Source organism: Leopardus geoffroyi, chromosome C3, assembly GCF_018350155.1.
Source record: "Leopardus geoffroyi isolate Oge1 chromosome C3, O.geoffroyi_Oge1_pat1.0, whole genome shotgun sequence".
NCBI classification, from domain to species: Eukaryota; Metazoa; Chordata; class Mammalia; order Carnivora; family Felidae; genus Leopardus; species Leopardus geoffroyi.
In genome coordinates this window covers 77,495,629-77,515,702 of record NC_059338.1, presented here as the reverse complement: position 1 = coordinate 77,515,702, position 20,074 = coordinate 77,495,629, and the positions used below count along the sequence as shown (strand labels likewise).

The 20,074-nt window shown below is 48.9% G+C and overlaps 1 protein-coding gene across 2 annotated transcripts in view; it reads left to right on the top strand.

The window, feature by feature from the left end:
• The first annotated feature begins 492 nt into the window (after positions 1-492).
• Positions 493-20,074, top strand: part of KHDRBS3 (KH RNA binding domain containing, signal transduction associated 3) — a 183,113-nt gene continuing 163,531 nt past the window's right edge. The window contains exon 1 of one of the 2 annotated variants that reach the window (XM_045453580.1): positions 493-996. In XM_045453580.1, the coding sequence (XP_045309536.1) occupies positions 909-996 (88 nt within the window). In that variant the 5' untranslated portion in view covers positions 493-908. Of the gene's footprint in view, positions 997-2,044; positions 2,067-20,074 lie in introns of those variants that run through there. The other variant, XM_045453581.1, reaches the window with a different exon arrangement.

Here is a 20,074-nt window from a genome sequence, read left to right as displayed (position 1 = left end):
GCCCGGGCGCCCGGGAAGGACGGCGCGCCCGCGTTATTTGCTTGCAAACAGGAGGGGACAGCAACGCGAGAGAAGTTAGGGAAGTCCTGGGAGCCGTAAAGAGCAGCGCGGCTCGCCCCGATGCCTCTCCCCAGGGCCCGCTGGGGCGAGCCCGGGCTCCCCTCCCTGTCCTCTCTCCTGGCCGGGCCCCTGACCCTCCTCCGGGGAGCGCTCGCCGGGTGACCTTGGGCGAGCCGCGCGACCTCTCCGGGCCTCAGTTTCCCGGCGTCCGCGTCGGGCCGCGCCGGCACCGCACCGCCGGGCTCCCCCGCGCCCCCCGGGGCCGGAGGAGAGCGCGCGGCGGGCGGGAGGCGCCGGGACGCCCTTCCCCGCGGACTGCCGCGCAGCAGGGGGCGGGCCCCCCCCCCGGAGGCGGCGGGCGGGGCGGGGCGGGGGGCGCGGGCGCGGCGCGCAGGCGCAGGCGCGGCGGGCGGGGCGGCGGGCCGGGCGCTCGGCGCGGCCGCTCGGAGAGCGCGGGGCGGCGCGCGGCGTGCGGGTCGCGGCTGAGCTGGGGCTCGGGCGCCGGCTGGCGGGGCTCGCCCGGGACTGCCTCAGGCTCGCCGAGCGCGCCGCCGGCCCGGCCCGAGGGCCCGCCTGACCGCGCCGGCCCGCGCCTGCTCCTGCTCGGCCCGCTGCGGGGCCGCGGGGGCCGCGTCCGGGAGGCAGCGGCCGCCAGCGCGGGGCACTCGGCGGCCACCCCCCGCCCCGTGCCGCCGCCTGGCCGACCTCCGGGCTTGGCTCCGCCGCGCCCCGGCCGCGGCTTCTGGCCCGGGTTGCGCGCCGCTGGGGCGCGGGCGGGGTCGGGGGGCGCGGGGCCGCCGCTGCTCGCCCAACGCGCGTCGGCGTCCCGTGCCCGGCGGCCGGCGAGCATGGAGGAGAAGTACCTGCCGGAGCTGATGGCGGAGAAGGACTCCCTGGACCCCTCCTTCACGCACGCTCTGCGGCTGGTGAACCAAGGTGAGGGCGCACGCCGGCCGGTCGGCCGGCCGTTAACTGTAGCCCGCGGCGGTTGGGGCCAGGGGAGTGGCGGCCAGGGCGGCTCGGGGACGGGGGAGGCTCGGGATCGGGTGGAAATGCGGGGGCGCTGGGGAGGCGGACCTGTGGGGCTGGCTGGAAGCAGAGCTGGGGAGGTGGGAGGGGGGGGACCCAGGTAGCAATCCGGGGGGGCGTTTGGGTGGGGACCTGGGGGAATGCGGGACACCCGGGGGAAAGCGAGATGTGTGTGCCTTTGGGAGACGCGGCCGGGGCGGGGGGGCAGAAGGCTGGGGCGTTCGGACGAGACTGGAAGATCTTTGGGGACTCGAGGATACCCGAGGTAAACTTGTGGGTGGGGGACGGCGAACATCTGGGGGCTTTGGTGGGGCGGGGGTTGAATTGTCTCATCGGAGGGGAGTTTGTGAGGGACTCGGGCATCCTCGTGTGTTTGGTCTGTCCGGGGAGCTGGAGAAAGAGCTGGAGCAAAATGGAAGGATTGGAGGGGATGAAATGCACAAAAGGTGAAGGGAACAGGTGCCTGTATTGTTAGTGAAGTTTGAGGACCTTGGGGGAGGTTTGGGGTCAGACCCCAAGCGTTTCCGAGGAGAAGGACCCAGCGGTCTCAGTGGCAGAGCCCAGTTCCTCTCCTGTCTGTCTCGTTTTTTCCTCCAGTGCCCAGGTTATCGGCACCCTGGCAGGGCGGTCTGCTCTCCCTGGAGGTGGGCAGCTCCTGCCCAGGCTTGCAGGCTGGCCCTTGGTGGGGAGGGGTTGGTAGGGGCCCACGCAAGAGCCCCCTTCTTGGCTCGCCTGTCTTCTCTTTGGGACGCTCTGGGTGGGTCACCCTCACTGGAGGCTGGTTAGGAGTTCAGAAGACCGGACGAGGAGTCTTTGCTGCCTATGCCGTTTTAGCGCTGCTTCCGCCAGTCCAGGGTGTGAACAGCCCTGGGAAGCAGAGGGCACCGGGATCCAGGGGCATATGGAGGCGCGCCTACCCAGGACAGGATTTCCTGGCTTATTCTTCCTCGAGCTTCCTGAGTGATCTGGGATGGACGGTAAATGGAGCCTTCCTTCCCGGGGGGCAGTCCTCGGGTCCTTCTGTATCTGTTACCCGTGTTTCAGATGAAGATGGGCTTGGGGGCTACTGGTGTGCTGCTTCTCTGGGTGATGGCAGAAACATTACCTGGTCAGATCTGTTACCTTTTGCAGGAATCACTCCGTGCAGTGACAGTTTGTGGTTTCCGAGTTAAATCGGGTCTGCTGATCTTAATGCTGGCCCTGGCTCTTTTATTGTTGGAAGTGAAAGAAGAGGCAGACATATTCTATTTGTATATCGATATCTATATTTTTGAACAGCAGCCTCCAGCATTTGCCTGTTTCAGCCGGTTCTGCAGACAGAGTAGGGTGTGTTGTTAGTGGGGAGACTCCGTGTCTCCAAGAATGTAAGCACGCATGCTGTCTGAATTGTGGAACAGCAATCGCTTTACGGAGCTCTCCCATTTTATTTTAATTGCAGGCTTATTTTTTATTTCTTTAGTAAAACGGGCTTGTGAAAAAGTAATGGGCTTACATTCTTAAATTAGGGAAAAGGAATTTTAAGCTTACTCCGAGGCTCTTCTGAACAGTTCTGCAGTTAGGTTTGCACTCCTTGCTTTATGATTTACATACATCTTTTGTTGCCTGCTGGGCTGTCATTTCTGTGAAAGAAATTTCTCTGTACGTTGTGTGAGATCAGTGGCATTAGAAATAGTCTGCATTGTGGAGTCAAGTGCATTTTTCTTAAGAAAGAAGCCGAATCAAAGTTATGTGGTGCTCAATTAAGGAAACAGCTGAAGTACAAGTGTAATGAGTTATCTTATTTTGAAAGTCAGAATTTTTTTTTTTTTTTACCTCCGTGCCATGTTGCCATAGTACTGTGTTGCTAAAACCGTACATTCAAAATTCTTTTGGTGTTTTGTGTTTTTACTAGTGTCAGTGGCTTCTGGTTACTTGAAATAGATACTGGACAGTGTTCCCGTTTAGTATTTTTGTAGATGTTAAACCCGATCACCTTACTTTTCCATACAAAAAGTAATTTGTGTAAGGAGTGCATTTCTCACAGCGAACAGTTACGTGAAGGAAGGAAAAGGTGATACTCAAGATGCTCTTATTACTGTTAATTTAGATTACTTGAGACAAAAATGTTTTCCTCTTAAATCATAAGCCGATATCCCGAATGCAAAGCCTTATCACTTAAAGTATTAATTATGCTCAATTATGTAACTTCAGAATTACAAGTGCACCTCTAAAATAGTGTCTTACATCTGAATTTGAATGGTTATTAGAAAACTTTGATTTTGAATCTGATAACCATCTTGTTATTGGCTATAGAAAAGCATTTTTATTCATATTTAGCGATATTATTGACTGTTTGCCTCTGAAAGAAACGATTTCTTTTCAGAGTTTATTCTGAATCTCGATGCTGGAATTAGGCTTCCGGCACCAACTTATACCGTGACAATGGTCAGCACTGAACCCGATACCTTATGTTTGCATAGCGTGTTGAAGTTTCCAAGGCTCTTTAAGGTACATGCTGTTGCCATTCAGTTCCTTTCTCACACTTGGACTCTTGTGAGGCTGACATTGACATCTCCGTTTTTCTGGGGAGGCGGCTGCGGAACCCAACTATGCAAGTTTGTGGGCAGCTGAGATGTAATTTGAACTCAGGTCTCCTGTCTCTTAAGGCCATTGTTCTTGCTATTTGTGCCTTCTTGCAAAGATAGAATACAACACACGCTAATTTAAAACCCTGTGGAGATCAATGTAATTAATATGCTCTTTTCTGGTGGACTTACCTTGATTTTTATAAAAAAAGTTTCTTTCGATACTTATCTAGTGGTCTGTTTGAAGAAACAAACATGTATAGTAGGTTTATCTATCCTACAGGATTTTAATGCTCCGGCCAAGAGGCACTTTGAATTAAAGCCCTCCTGTGACCAGTTTATTACTTTAGTAATCAACACATTATGATAATGAAACCGTTTATAAATGAGGTGTTGCCATTTTTAAAAAATTCAGTAGTTGTAAACATTGATCAACCTCCTCGCTGAATTATTTTTTTCTAATAATCTGTAAGTAAGAACTTGAGCTGGGATGGCCTCAAGATCTACGCTCCTGTGCTAATGTAAGTCAGCTTTTATACCTTTTCCAGGCTTGCGTGTCACGGTGAGCATTAGTTGCTGACTTTTATTTTCTTAGGCTAACTGGCTCTCCTTCCCCCTACCCTGTAAATACTGAGCACTTTTGTTTCTCTACCAAATGTAATGGGTGATGTTTACTTGATGTTAAAATCAAATCAAAGAAGATAGGCTTTGGTATGTCTCTCCCCACTTCCCGAGCCCCTGGAAGGAATTGACATTGTCTGTTTCTTGCCAGGGAGGTTAATTGGAGATGAAAGTAGTGTTCCATGTTTTGTATTATATTTGCTAGTAGGGGATGTGCTGACTCTTACTAAAAAACATCTTTAGAAATGTCTTATGCATTATAATTTCATCCAGCTCTCTGGTACTGCTTTGGATGGCTTTCAATCCAAGCCAAGTAACCATTAAATAAGATTACATAACCCTGTATTTTTAATTATCTGATATAATATATGGATTGGTGGCTGGTTCGCTGCCAGGTTATATTTAGTGGTTGGTTACAAGAGGAAGCGGAGCAAAGGAGTCAAGATGAAGGTAGTCTGTTTGTGTCCGGATTGATAAAGTTCTCTGTTGGTATTTCAAGATGGTAATTTTTCATATTGCATCCATTTCTCTGATATTAGTGCTCTTAGCATCACTCAGGATGTACGTGAGGGGTAAAAACACATGAAGGGAGGATCGTTACTTAGCCCGACCTGCTTCTCTTTGTTCAACAAAACCCCGATGGCTTGAGGTGTCATTTGTGGTGACCCTCCCCCCCCTTTTAGAAACTGTTTGCAGTTCGCTTGAATGTTGTCAGACGTGTAGAGTAAGAGAGACAAATGAGAATGGAGATTGCAGACTTATAGTTAGAAGTGGTGTGTGAGTTTCTGTTTCATCCAAAGGAGGGTGTGGTTTTTTTAGTTTTTAATTGTTTTTCTTAGAGGCTTTTCAGAGTTCTCGTTTGTTTTTTTAGGCAAACCATTTCTGAATTTCCTGTAGTGTGTTATGATTCGGAGCAATTCAGCAATTGTGAGTTACAGTGTTTTGGTATCTGGTCATTAGTGACATGTTTCCTGAGAACCTGCCAGGTCCTTGTGCCGGGTCCTGGAGGTAGCGAGGGGAGAAAACAGACTCTGCTGCTGAGGAACGAGCGCTCTCATATGTCTTAATTTGAGAGTGAGTTTCAGGTGCATAGATGCCCTCCATTTTAACTGGGGAACGTCTTCAACTCTCCTTCAGAAGTACTGAGTGACTAGATGGCTTAACGCAGTCAGCCTAGGGACATTTTCGAGGCTCTTCTCTGTGCCCCGTCTTGTCTGCCATCTGAATACTGGTAACAACCCAGAAGTGTAGATGTTAGCAGCCCAACTTTTCAGTTGTAGAAACTGAGACTCCCAGCGTCTGAAATGACTTACTCCGGGTGACATGCTTGCAAAATGCCCGCGCGAAGGTGCAAGCAGTGTCGTTCTTTCCGGGACCTCACTGGCCCACAGAGGTACAGGGGCAGGCTGGGACGGCCGTTAGTAACGGTGCCGGAACTGAAAGATTCTATAGCATCTGTTCTTGTACCTCACCCTGAGAATTTCTGCTCTAGGGTATCTCCTGTGACCACAGCCCTCCCCCCCCTCCCCCCCCCCCCCCCCCCCCCCCCCCGTCCGCCCCATGGATCCAGATTGCCCATTTTGTCCCAGAGCAGCCGGTGCTTACGGTGCTTACATCTCTGATGGTGTCCTTGTCGGCACAGCACATCATTGCGACCTCCGTCTTCGTGGGACACTCTTCCGTCCCTCCGTCCTGAGCATCTCCTGTAACTCTCGCCACCTGGCTCCTGCAGCCTCCCCCCCCCCCCCCCCCCCCCCGCGTTGTTTCAGCGTTGTGTTTTAATATTCCTGGAGGCGTGAGACTCAGAAAGTGTTGAGCAGTCGGTCCCTTAAAGGACAGCTGAAAGGGGCAGGGATGAAGTCTGGACCGGCCCGGGGACACAAACCAAAGAGGCGCTAAGTGAGATGCAGCCGGGAGCCAGCACAAGGCCCCAGTGCCCTTTCGTGGGTGGGGTAGAACCCTAGGGGGTCCTTCTCTGGGAGATAATGAGATGTTAGCAGATCTGCTTTGAATCAGATGTTTATTTACTTTTCTTCTTCTTAAGCAATTGATTAAGCCAGTGTGCTCAATACAGTTAGCTCTCCTTGCCTAAATTCCTGCGTGAAATTTCTTCTGATGGGTTAAAAAGCGGAAACTTGAAGCCCTGGGACCATGGCAGACTCCCGCCCTCTTACCTGAAGGAGGTGGTCCACACTAGCAGCGGGCAGGCAGACACCCACGTGCAGAGAGCGGCTGGGACTTCGGATGGATCGGGCGTCGGCAGCCTCTCTGGCATCACAGGACACTTTAGCTGGTCGTCATCTTCCCACCGAATGAGGATAAAGTGGTTTACATTTTTTACCAAAAAATACAAGTGTTCCTTAGCATTGGGGATGATGATTATGATGCAAGCTGCCAAACTGAGGGCCTCCGTGCCAGGTGCTTCCTGTGCATTATCTCCAGTCCCCACAAAGATCTCGCAAGGTAGGTGGTTTTATGCCCTGCCTGCCTCTTTTGTTTTTTTCAAATGGCGCGTCTGAGTCTCAGAAATGTGAAGTAGCTTGCCCAGTGAAGGTGCACAATTTTAAATAGTCGGGCTGCAATTTTAAATCTAGTCTGTGGGGTTTTGATAGGCTACTTTACGAAAAGAGATAAAAGGACAGAGTTTAAATAAAAGTTTTATTATAGTAGAAGCCAGTTAGGGATTTCCTTTGGTGATGGTAGATTTTAAGAAATGGTCCCCTAAAGTATGCTTTACCGCAAAGGCTGTTCACTTTCTTCCTGTGTTCTCCAGCAGCACTTTTCAGCCTTTAGTGGGCATTGAAGGCAAGGATTTTTAGTTGTGTGTCCCAGTGGTCAAAGAGAAAATAGGAAAACTTTCAGTGTAGAAAGTGACTAAGTCAAATTTCGTTTTTATTTTTTTAAGTTTATTTATTTATTTTGAGAGCGAGAGAATCCCAAGCAGGCTCGCACTGTCAGTGCAGAGCCCGACGTGGGGCTCGAACTCACGAACCATGAGATCATGACCTGAACCGAAATCAAGAGTCACATGCTTAACCAACCGGGCCAGCCAGGTGCCCCTGAATCAGATTCTTGAGAAAGCTCTGTGGGTCTTTAAGGAACCTCTCAGAGGCACGGAGCTCTTTGTATTTTAATTCTGTATCATAGGAACAATTGGTTGAAAGTATGATAGCAGAAATTTTTAGTCAGTTTGTGGTATGTGTAGAAATTCTCCATTTTCTAAAAACAGGCTCAAAAAGCGAGGGGAAAAGAGTGCCAAGAACGTAAAAGAACATATTCCACCGACAATGGTTTTGGCTCTGGGATGGAGGTGGGATGGGGGTGGGGAGGATGTTTGAATAATCTCGCCTTGCGATTGCTAATAGTAATAGTTACCGTTTATCAAGAGGTTTTTTCTGGGTTAGAAGCTTTATGTCCATTATTTCATTTAATTTTTCTAACAGTGTTAAAAGAGTAAATTGGTTTACTTTATTTTACAGGTGAGAGGAGTGAGGGCATTGCAGGACAAATAATTTGCCTAAGGTCAGACAGCTAAGTGGCAAACCGAGATTTAAATCCTTACCTGCCTACCTCCAGGACACTAGACACTTTACCTGGGAGCACCAGGTACAGGTGCATTTTCATCTTTGACTTCCATGGAAATTCTCTGTCATGCAGCTCTGAAAATTAAGTGCTCGGTATTGGGCCAGTGGTCTGTGAGGACGGCAGAGTGCGTGCTGTCCAGAGGGACACAGTGGCCTGACAAAACGGGGCAGAAACTTTGTGACCCGTGGCGGCATGGCAGGTGTGGTGGATGGCATTTAGAGGGGAAAGGGTGTTACTTAACAAGGGAGGAGCTGCTATAGAAGGAGCCTCAGTTTCCTGTCTGTAAAATGGGAGCACCTATACCTCCTTTGTAGGGCTGTTCTAGACATGAGATAAGTACAGTGTCTAACACATAGCAGGTGCTTAATAAATGTTGCCTGCTACTTTTATGCGATAGCCTGAGACCACGTGTGCGTGCTGGGTCACTTCTCAGATGTAAAACGTGTAATAACCGTCTAGTTTCAATTCTCGGGGTGATTTTTTTGTTATTAGAATGAGTGTAGTTTTAAAATCTAGAGAAAATAGACTCATTCTTAGGAAGCTTATTTAGTGATAACCCTGTGCAAAGTTAGCACTCTGATTTTTATGGTGCTGCTCAAGGTTCTGTGGCACCAGAAGCGTCAATGAGCCAGTGAAGCCTCCCTAAACAGCTTTGTGACTGCCCACATTAAAACGTAGCTGGACCCTCAGCAGCTCCTCTCCACCAGCACAAGATCTTTTACCCTGGTTGGGCAGCTGGACATTTCCATATTTTTTTTTTTTGCCCATCAGCCCCTGCGGCTATTTTAAGGACTTTAGAAGTAGTGTTCGTGGCGCATCACCGATGTTCTTCGTGGTATGATAAAGAGCATGCGGAAGTGAGAGCGCCCTTTCTGATGTACGTGTTACACGGGCGGGGGTCGCTGTTGTTTCCAGCTCTCCTGGACATCCCAACGGAGGGGAGCAGGGGCAGTTGGCACGGGCGTCCCTGTCCCTCGGTCGGCACTTGTGCTCTGCTCCGGCTCCACTAGATGGCGCTGCGCACAGCTGGTTACCCCCTGGTCCCGCCGGTAGCTGCTCGGAACCGGGCTTGATGGTCCGCAGGCCGGCGTTGCTTTCGATAGCCGTGTATCGGCATCAGCCTTTCACAGTTCTGATTTTAAGAGGCGCACTCTGTGGCTGTCCTCAGTATTCGCCGAGAACCATGACTGCCGTTCCGTGGGCATCTCCCGAGTGCTTCGGGTGTGCCAGGCGCTGCTGCCGGGTCCTTTCTCACACGTTACCTGGTTAACCCTGGCGACCTCTGGCAGGTTGCTCTGTGCTCGCTGTGCAGGTGAACAGACACAGGTTACAGGGATTCAGAGCTCGTGCAAGGTCACGGGCGAGGGCTCACTATGCCCTACAGAAAAATTATCCCCAAAGGGTTGAATTGAAAACTTTATTCAAGGTAAGTGTTAGGATAGTCTGATTTATGGCTGTTGGCCATAAATTTGTTTGTTCTGTGGGGGAAATTATAGTCCTGTTATTTGCATTGGAGGCTATGAGTCAAAATCTTCCATTTGTGTGAGGAAGCAAACCGTAGTAACCAAAGCTTTGTCAGCTGGTGTGGAAACGCCTCCTTCCTCCTGAGTAAGGGGCTGACCAGGTCCAGGTATAAAAAACCTGGGAGGAATTTTGGACAAAGACACGATTACAAATTTAGTAATTTTAGCAGAGTGGAATACTGGAAAGAGGCCACAGGACTTCGGAAATGTATCCTGAGGTTTCTTTCATTTTGTTCGTTTATTCAACTAATATTTGTTAAGTACCTGACCTGTTAAATTGAACTGTGTGTTCTGGGCCAGTTACTTCCGTGTCTACACTGGCAGTAATGCCTGCCTTGTAGGTCACTAAGGTGGAAAGACAATGATTTTATAGGTATTTACTTTCATTCTAAGTTTTTAACATACAGGACACATTTGTTACATCTAATATGAGATCACTACACATTTATGTTTCTCATCCTCATGTCGTATCTTTTATATCTGACTTTCCTACATCAGTTCTCGGTTATCTACCAGTGCAGTAGAGTATCTGCTGGCCGTTTTTATAGGGCCGGCTTTCTCCTCCCACCTCGTGCCTCCTCTGCTCCTGGCCTTGAGTTTGGATGTGCTCGGCATACTGTAAACAGAGCCGAGTACTGAGAGAGGTCCCTTTCACCTCCCGTTTGCCTAACCAGCGCGTGCCTACTGCTGACTGAAAATGCTGGGACGAGGTTCAGACTGTTTGGTAACAAGGAGAGGCTGAGACAGTTCTCAGTCACACAGGTTTGAGCCGCTTCTTTGTGTTGTGACCTTGGATTCACAAACCCTGCTCAGCCTCAGTTTCCATGACTATAAAATGGTTGTTGAAAAAAAGGAAGCCTGCTTGGAGTCTTTGTGTGATGAGATGTATAGTGTCATGCCTGGTAGGTACTAAGCATGGGGTAAACAGCTGCTCCCGCCTTCATCATCATCATCATCATCATCATCATCACCACCACCACCGCCACCACCACCACCACCACCACTGTCACCGTCACCATCTTCAGTCTTCGTCATTTGTCAAGCAGTCTGCAGTCCGGGGAGGGAGATAAACGCGTAGAGGGAACGGTTCCAAGAGTGTGTTCGGTAGGAGAATGCAGAGAGGTTTTCGGGGCTCAGAATGACTTCAGCTCATCATGGGGCCAGGGCGAGTCCTCTTCGAAGAGGGCTTGGCTGGACACCAAACCCATCACAGGTGGGAAAGGGACTCGGTCAGCGACACAGACCCTTTCCGATCCCCACACGTAATTCTTAGCTCCGGGCTCCCCTATGTTTCCGTCGCACCTAGTATTCCTATTGGTGCTTTGTGGTTATTTGCTTATCTCTCTTCTCTCCCCCTCCCGTTAAGACCTTTATTTCTTATTCTAGGCATTGAAAACTTTTATTTGGAAACAGTTTTAAAATAAAAGAGTTGAAAATAAAGTGCTAAGGCGTCCTGTATGCCTGTTTGTCTGGATTCCCCAGTTGTTAACGCTTTCCCACATCTGCTTTCCCATCGTCCCCGTGTATTTACGTATGTTCCTGGCTCGTTGGGGAGTAAGGTGCCCATGTTACCTCCCCTTGCCCCTAAAAATCCACCTTAGCGTGGATTTTCTCTTACGTAACTGCAGTTCTGGAGGAGAGTGATCACATTTAGGAGGTCGATCGTTGTTTCATACGACTGTCTCATCTGCAGTCCGTGCGCCACTCTTGCCGTGCTTCCCATTTGGTCTTGGAGAGGATCCAGTTCAAGACCCGAGAGTGCATTCAGCTGTTTAGTGTCTTTTAGTCTCTCACTTTGGAAGAGCACCTGCGTCTTCCTTTACCTTTTATGCCGTGCGTGTTTGATTACCACAGAGACCAGGTTTCTGTGGGTTGTCCGTCTGGGTTGTCCCATTTCCTTAATATCCGGTTCACGTGCTTCCGCTTCCGCAGGAATCCCCCTGAGGCGATGGTGTGTCCTGCTCGGCACCTCCTATTGGGAGGCACACAGTGTTGGGGTCACGTTGTCCTGTGACTGACGATATAGGTTTGATTACTTGGTTAAGGTCCTGCCAGCTGTCTCCACTGCAAAGATATTATTTTCCTTTTGTAAGGAAATTAGTATTTTTTGCGAGGAGACACTTGTAAATACTCCGTTCCTCATTGTAAACTCTTCCTCACAGATTTTAGCATCCATTAACGTTTGTTAACCTGAATTATTACTATGCTAGTTGTAAGATGGAGATTTTCTTTTTTTTTTTTTTATTTTACTTATTTTGAGAGAGAGCGCGCACACACGCACGAACATTGGATGGGCACAGAGGGGGAGAGAATCCCAAGCAGGCTCCATGCTTTCAGCCCAGAGCCCAATGCGGGGCTTGAACCTATGAACTGTGAGGTCGTGACCTGAGCCGAAATTAAGAGTTGGACGCTTAGCTGACTGAGCCACCCAGGTGCCCCTAAAGTGGCGATTTTCTAATTCAGTCATTCCATCTACATTGATTGGTTGACATTCTACCTGAGGGAACATGTTCATTTTTTTCTTTCCTTCTTCCTCCTCTTCCTCCCTCCGTCATCTGTCTGTATAATTTCAGGGATTCTTCTTTGATTCAACTGGTTATAATCCTTTGCTAATCGTTATAAAAATTGGCAATTAAATTGTCCCAGATTTGGCCATTGGGAAGCCCTTTACCGTGGCTCCTGGGTCTCATTGAAAGGAGCATCCCATATGTCTTTTGAATATTTTTTTAAACCCCTTAACAGCATTTTGTTCCAGGCACATCTTGTACTTGCCGTGCCGCAGCTCTAAAATTAGCCATTTCTTCCAAGGTGCCTAGTTTCTTATAGTGTGGAATGGTCTTTAAACATCAAAATCTGGAATGGACTACTGGTGTATCATTGCTGCTGGGCCCTTTCACTGGACAGAGTGGTTGATGATGTGTCTGCAGGTGTGTCGCCATTGTCTTCGCGTGAGACTCAGAGTAGGCCTGTAGACTTACTGCAGGTGGACAGAAGCGAATGTTCCGTGGGCTGTACATTCCACTCAACTTACTGTTGCAGCAGAAAAGCAGCCAGAGACAGCATGGACACGAATGATTACGATTGTGTCCTCGCAGCGCTATTTTGTGATATGCGTAGTGTGCTGGCTTCGGCCGTGGGCGTTAGTCTGCCTGTCCTTCCTCCTTCCCAGCTACTGGAGAGCAGGGACCAGGCCGTATCTCTCTTTTGCGATACCACCCACCATAAGGGCGCTGTCAAAACTCTTTGGATGAGTGAATTAATGATAATTGTTAGACCGCTCATTCCTCTTATGTGGATCTTTTAGATACAGATTTCTTATGGCTTACCGATTTGTTGAGGTCCTCATTTGCAAGATCTGAGTCTTTTAAACACCCGATGTGTACAATATGCAAAGTAATAATAAGAAAAAATAATTTCGTAAAACTCCTGAGGATGTTTATGTTGTCATGATAACATGGCTACCTTTTTTTCTTTTTTTAAACTTTTTTTTAATGCTTAATTTTGAGAGAGAGAGAGAGACAGGGGCAGAGACAGGGAGACACAGAATCAGAAGCAGACTCTAGGCTCTGAGCTGTCAGACAGAGCCCCACATGGGCTCGAACTTACGAACCGCGAGATCACGACCTGAACCAGAGTCGGACACTTACCCGACTGACCCACCAAGGTGCTCTCATGGCTACCTTTTTCTTAATAAAGTCCTATCTCAAGGCATAGCTGTAACATGCAGGCATTACATAGGCCCCCTGCTCTGGTCTAGCATAACTCTGTTCTGTGTAGTCTTTAGCTGAAAGGCAGAACTCCAGCACCGATCAATTGGGTGAAAAATCTCAAAATTATACTCCTTTTATTGTCTGAGAATAGGTTTATTTCTTCACAGTTTTCTTTATGTAATTTATTTCTCTGATTTATTCAAAAAAGGATTTGGTTATAGCAGTGATGAATGGATTTTATCAGGGAGTGAACCCAGTCTCGGAGAAAAGTATGTCATTAGGAAGGACCACCTGTTGTCGATGCACAGTAACAATGATCCAGGTAATGTGGGACACGGAGAAAACCCAGGCACCAGGGTATTGCGAACAGCAGCGGTGTGAGCATAAAGATGCAAATCAAGTCAACTTAAAGTGTCCCTGATGACTCTAAAAGAAATCAGACTTTTAGTTATTGCTTACATTTTTTTTTTTTTTTAATTCTCCAAATTCAAAAGTCAGTTGTCAGCATGTTGGTGAGTGGTTGTTGCGTTTGTGAGTGGTTGTTGTGTTGGCTGGCTGTCTGATTGTTTATCAGAAAAGCATGAAGTGGTGCTCAGTCCTTTCTCTAGAATCCCAAAAGGTGGTATTAAAGTTCTGTGTCCCAGAACAGCTCATGGTTCTGTGGAAAGTCCTGGTCCGGTGGTGAAGGGGGTACTGAGCAAGTCTCCTGCCCGCACTTGGCTTTTCTCTGCCAGGTCCTGGGGTGCCTCACAAGATTTTGATTTGGTTAATGAGTTTTACTGCTTTTTGTTTTGTTGTTATTTTGTTTTGAGTGTTTATTTATTTTGAGAGAGAGAGAGAGAGAGAGAGAATCCCAAGCAGGCTTCATGCTGCCAGTGCAGAAGCGCAGAGCCTGACATGGGACCCGAACTCACAGCCCTGGGATCATGATCTGAGCTGATATCAATCAAGAGTCCAACACTTCAAGGACTAAGCCACCCAAGAGCCCCTGTTTTGTTGTTTTTAAGTATGGAAAGAACCTTCGTGAGGAAGTTACAGCTCCGTGTCTGTGCGTCTCTCACATACTCACTTAGAGACACACGAAGCAAGGACTGTCTGCACTTTGGACACTGCCCATCGTGTAGTTTACCATCAGTTCAGAACAGATAGGACACCAAACCCCCTGCCCTAGGTCCACAATGACTTGGAAGAACACGGCGACTGAGAAACTAAAAGTCATGTGTCTTAATGGTGAATTGACTGTATTCTGTATTATTATACTTTGTTTTGTTTCCTTCTCGACCCTGCCAGGGTCTTGCTCATAAATGGCGAAGAGGTGTGTTCCTTTTGGTGGTAGGAAGCTCGGTGAGCCTCAGTTTGTCCACCTATAGAATGATCCCGAGGGAGTTGTGTGACGTGCCCGGCATCTTGTGGTCACGCGGAGTTGGTCACCTCCTCCAGAGTTCTTCCGGCCGGCGTGCACGTGTCCGTCGTTCGTGGAGCCCAGCTCAGGCCATGTACTTGTGGAAGCGTCCACGTAGCAGGCAGCGTGTGAACTCTCCGTCAGAGCACCGTGTTACTTCCAGGAAAGGGGTCCGAGCGGTACAGAGCGTCCGGGCCGGGCGAGACGGCCAGCGAGCAGCACCTTCTGCTGATGAGACCTCCGGGTTTACCCCTGGGGGAGGCCCCTGTCCGGCTCGCGGGGGCCCCGGGAGGGACCGGCGGGCCGTGCGTGTCTCCACGGCCTTTCCCGCGGGGCCGGAAGGGTGTTCGCTTCTTGCTCGGGGCGGACGCGGCCACGTGGGGAACACAGGGGGACGGCCGGCGGCGAGCGCTGCCTCGGCAAAGACCAGCGAGGGGCCCATGGCACCACCCAGGGGTGGGGAGCCCACCGGGGAGGGCGACGGACCGGCTGTGACTCCTGGTGCGGCGGGAGACACGTCCCGGGCGGCAGAGGGTGACGGGCCTGAGACGGGAGTCCGTCTCGTCGCCCGCCACCGTGGCGTCTGCGCAGACGTGGACTCGCTGCCGGTGGGAGCGCCATTGGGCCCGTGCCCCCCCCCAGCGCGTCCCCGCGCCCGCTCCACGCCCCTCCCCCCTCTTTGCAGCCCTGCTTATGTGTTTCATGCTCCAGAGGCCAACGACCTGTTCTCCCACGAGAGTCCAGCTTCCTGCAGGCAGGAGACGTGACTCGCTATGTTCGATTCCTGCTCTGGTGCCCAGCGCGGTGCCTGGGAGATCATAGCTTCTCGCTAGTGTTTGCAGAGTGAAGAGTTGGTTGGTCTCAGATTCTTCTCTGCGTTAGGGCAATGGATTCATGACCTCGGGGTGCTTTGTGGAAGGAACATGGAGAAAGAGTGTTCTCATCTTATTTGAGTTCCCAGCGACTGATTTTGAGAGACCTGCTACTTCTCCGGCCATCGTGGCAGACGTGTGCGCCCTGGCAGTGTGGGCACGGGCCTTGGGTCTGAGACTCAGACTCTGTCATTTAAGAAGTACTGAACTTGGGCACAGACCTTTACCTCTCCAAACTCAGTTCCTTAGTTTGTCAGAGCAGGCACCATACTGCCCACCTGCCAGGCTAGGCTTCTTGTGAGGATTCAGTTGTGTTTTGTTTTGTTTTTGCAATTTTTTTTTTTTTTTTTTTTTTTTTTGAGAGAGAGAGACAAAGAGAGTGCGAGCAGGGGAGGGGTGGAGAGCAAGGAGGACACAGAATCTGAAGCAGGCTCCAGGCCCTGTGCTGTCAGCACAGAGCCGGACACGGGGCTCGAACTCACAGACTGCAAGATCATGACCTGAGCCGAGGTCGGACGCTTAACCAACTGAGCCGCCCAGGCACCGCATGAGGATTTAGTGACACACCTCAAGACTGCAGAACGGAGACTCCAGGCTGCTGAGAATAGTCAGAATAGTGCCTAACACACAGTAGGCGCTCAGTGTTGGTTGGATGAGTAATACACGTGAAAGCAGCTTCTCTTGGTCTGGAGTATAAAGTAAAAGCAGGAATGTATTGACAAGAGGGGAGCAGGATAGGCAGGGACTAGAATGTGCAGGGCCAGTAGACAGGTGAGGAGTAAGAATGTATTTTAAATTTGGAGCATGATTGGACGGATGTAATGCTGGAGAAGGACACGGTCAGCTACGTGTTTTAGAAAGATCATTTAGGATGTTGAACGACACAGGTTTAAAAGCGTTTGAGTTCTGTGAGTTGAGAATTGTATGTAGTATTCCTAGACATCTAAGAGTGCATGACCATGTATTTGAAGCGTTGGTGGAGGAGATCCCCTGGGGAGAGCTCAGAATCAAAAGAGAAAAGGACAAAGGGACCCTTGTGGCCCTTTCAGCACTGGAGTCTTGGGCAAAGGAGAAGAATCCCTTTGTTGTTTCCTTTTCTTACTTCATAAAGGGTGTGAGTCCATCAGTGTAAATTATACTTGAAACTGTGTGTTTTAAAAGCTTTTTGTGTGCGCATGTGTGATGCATTTCTTTTCAAATAGGAATCTTAAAGTTTGTCACCGCTCGTGATGCTTAAGCAAAACAGGATCTCTGTAAGCTTCTTCAACTCTGAGCTGATCACAGTTTGGTTCAGGGAGCTTAGGGAGTGTGGTGGCACAGCCAGGCTCTTGCGGGCTTGTCTGCGCACAAGGCCTACTGGCTCCTCCCAGCAAATCTTGCCCACCACAAGTCTTCCAGACTACTGTTGAGTTGGCTCACACTTTCCCAATAGAGTTTAACGTAAGTGAAATGCGTTGTGCCTTTCAATTCTCACCAGCAAATGCCTGTCGTAATTGCTTCTTTCTTTGCAAAAGTATTGGTTAGTGTTGCTACCTGCAGTCCATCCGGAAGGTGAATCCTGAGCCCTGCCTCAGAGGGTTCCCTGGGGATGTATGCGGAGGGCGCAGACACCATCCTGGGCAAACGTAGACTTTTACTCTTGGCATGGAGACTGCAACAGACGGCCCCACCGCCTCTCCTCTAGGGCTTAGGGGCGGAGCAGACTCCTTGTCTGCCTCCTGCTGCCCTCCCCTTAGGTTGGACCCTAGTTCTCGTTTGGTCTCTCGAACGGGTGGCTGTGACCTCATCCAAAAAGGGTAGAACTGTTTCGGCTTTCTTCTTGCAATAGCCACTTGGTAAAAATGGGCCAAAAGTAAGTTCCAGGAGAAAATCCTGGTAAGGTCCCCTCATCGGAGGATACTTTTGGACTCTTGTCTGCTTGCCCCGGAGGGGTCGCTTCCTAGTGCTTGGACCCAGGGGGGTGGCCCAGACGAGTCCACTGGACCACAGTTCTTTCTCACTGGTGGTGACGTTTCAGTGTTTGGGAAGACAGTGAGGGTCCTTGGTGTCCTCCAGAGATTTGGGTGTGTCACTGACACTTTGTTTTTCAGCTCCTTTGCCTGCAGGCCGTACTAGGAATTAAGGGAGCGTCAGGTGCCAGTTCACAGTCTCATAGTTCACTTAATTTCATTTTACAGTTGTCACTTCCTACTTGAGTAACCCTTTCCCAAAATAGTTTTGCCGTCTGTTTTATAAAATATCAATAATAAACTTTTCTAAGTACCTTGGTTTGGGCTTCTTGTTTGGAGCAAATATTGGCCTCCACGGTTATCACATAGAAGTCAAAGAAGCAGTATTTCTTCCGCTTGAACAAAAATCACAATATGCAGAATAGGTTTCAAACCATAAACTTTGCCTTGAAATTTAACATACAGCGTGCTAGAAGCCAGTATGCCCAAGGGGAATATGCACCGTGTCTTGCTTAGTTTGGAGTCATAAAGGCTTCTCTTGAGTTGGCTGCTGCTTTTAACACCAGGTACTTCTATGCAGTGGCTCATATCTTAATTGTGTTATTTAACATCATCGTTCCGAAACAGTAATAAGTCAGTTTATATTGTTTGGTATCTTAAGTTCTTTATGACAAGGGCCAAGAATCAAGCACTGCTCCCATCTCTCATGGGTACAGTTCAGAAAGAAGTGATTTTCTTAGGACGTTTAAGATGAGGTTCGTCTGTGTAGAGAAAACAAAAATAATTTTCTTTCCTTTTTCAGTTTTCAGATTTAGATGTTGTTTGTGACTTATTTACAATAAAACTGAAAAACCGGAAGAGAGAGTATACCCGTGTTCTACGGCTGCTGTAACACGTAGCCGTGAATTTAGTGGCTTTATTATCTTGGGGTTCTAGAGGGCAGAAGTCTGGAATGGTTCTCACTGGGCCAGAGTCAGGTGTCTTGGACGCTAAGTCCCTTTCTGGAGATTCACAGAGAGAAATTGTTCCCTAACTTTTCTGGCTGCGGGAGGCTGCGCACAGCCCTGGGCGCCTGGCCCCTTCCTCCATCTCTGAAGCCAGCAACTTCCACGCTACCTCTCCCGTAGGCCTCTCCTGCAGGCCTCTCTTGCTTTTCTCCTCCATTTGTGAGACTCTTTGTAATTACCTGGAGTTACCTGGATAATCCAGGAGAATCTTCCCATTTTAAGATTAGCCGATTAACAACCTTAGTTCTGTCTGCAACTTGTAGTTTTCCTTCTCCATGCAACTTAGACATTTACAGGTTCTGGAGATGAGGATGTGGGGGTCTTGGGGGAGCCATTGCTTTTTCTACCACAGAGCGATTAAGGAGGACTGCAGAAAACTGATATTTACCAGGTACCGAGTATATCTTCAGTTCTGGTTTTAGGGATTTTCATGTGTTTAGGATGTTCTCTCGAATGATTCATCAGGGGCTCTGGAGATATGAAAGAACTTGTCAGTGTCACATAATTGTTAATAATGATGCGCTGGTATTTGCTGAGTTCTTGTTAAATGCCAGCCAATTTACAGACCATATTTTTCTCAGTACTTGGTACATGCCTCTGAGATAAGAGAAATATATTCCACTTCACAGGGGAGAAAACAGGCTTTCGTGGAAGTTGTGACTGGCCTGACGTCGCATGGCTGGCTTGTGACTGAGTGCTTTGGACTTTGTCCATCTGCTTCCCAGTTACCGTGGATTAGGGTATAGGGGCCTCACAGAGCTGATCGTCATATTGAAGTTGTCATCCGGGTAATGTTCAGAGTACCTGTCAGGGTATTTGTCAGAGGTCATTTGGTTCACGTGTCACAATGACCAGGCAGTTAATCGACTGACTTGACAGCTGCTTTTTCCTTCCCTCTGCACTTCTACTTTTTACCTGTTTGTAGACCATGTTTATTGAGCTCCTCTTCAGTCACTGCTTCCCATCTATTTTCCGTATTTTTTCAGGCATCACTTTCCTTAATCTGTGCCACAGGCTTACACAGACAGATACTGACACTCCCGTTTGATAATGAAACTTGGCCTAAGAAAGGTAGAAGGGCAAGATTGGAACCAAGCTCCGTTTTGACTCAAAACCTGTGTTCTTTTTTGCTATGCTATATAAAAGGTGTATCTTATTTACAGAGTTTTACTTCAATCCTACATATTCAGAATGATCGCTTGAAATAATTCCATAAAATATTTAGAAAATACAGACAAAAGAAACTAAACATGACTGATGTAGTAATTAAACTGAACGCCTAAGGAACACATGTTGATATATTCAAAAGAAGAGCTAAAAAGTACTTGGTTTATGTCGACCCTGATGAGCTCAGCGACATGGAACAAACTAGGACTTGCTTCGACGATTTGTGTCTAATTTGAATCAGCGGTTTCAGTTAACGTTCGTCATGGGCTGAACAGCGTTCCCCAGATAGGTCTGCATCCTGAGCCCCGGAAGTTGTGAATACTAGCGTATGTGGCAAAAGGAACTTGGCAAATATTATTAGGTTAAAGATCTTGAGATGTATTATCATGGATCACCTGGGTGGACCCAATATAATCAGCAAGCACTGGTCCTTATAAGAGGGATGTGGAGGAGGAGACGGAGTCAGACAGAAGGCAATGTGACAGTGGAAGCGGTGATTGTAGTGATGTGGCCACAAGCCATTGGAATGTTGGCAGCCTCAAGAAGATGGGAAGGACATGGGAAGGAACTCTTAATTGGAGCCTC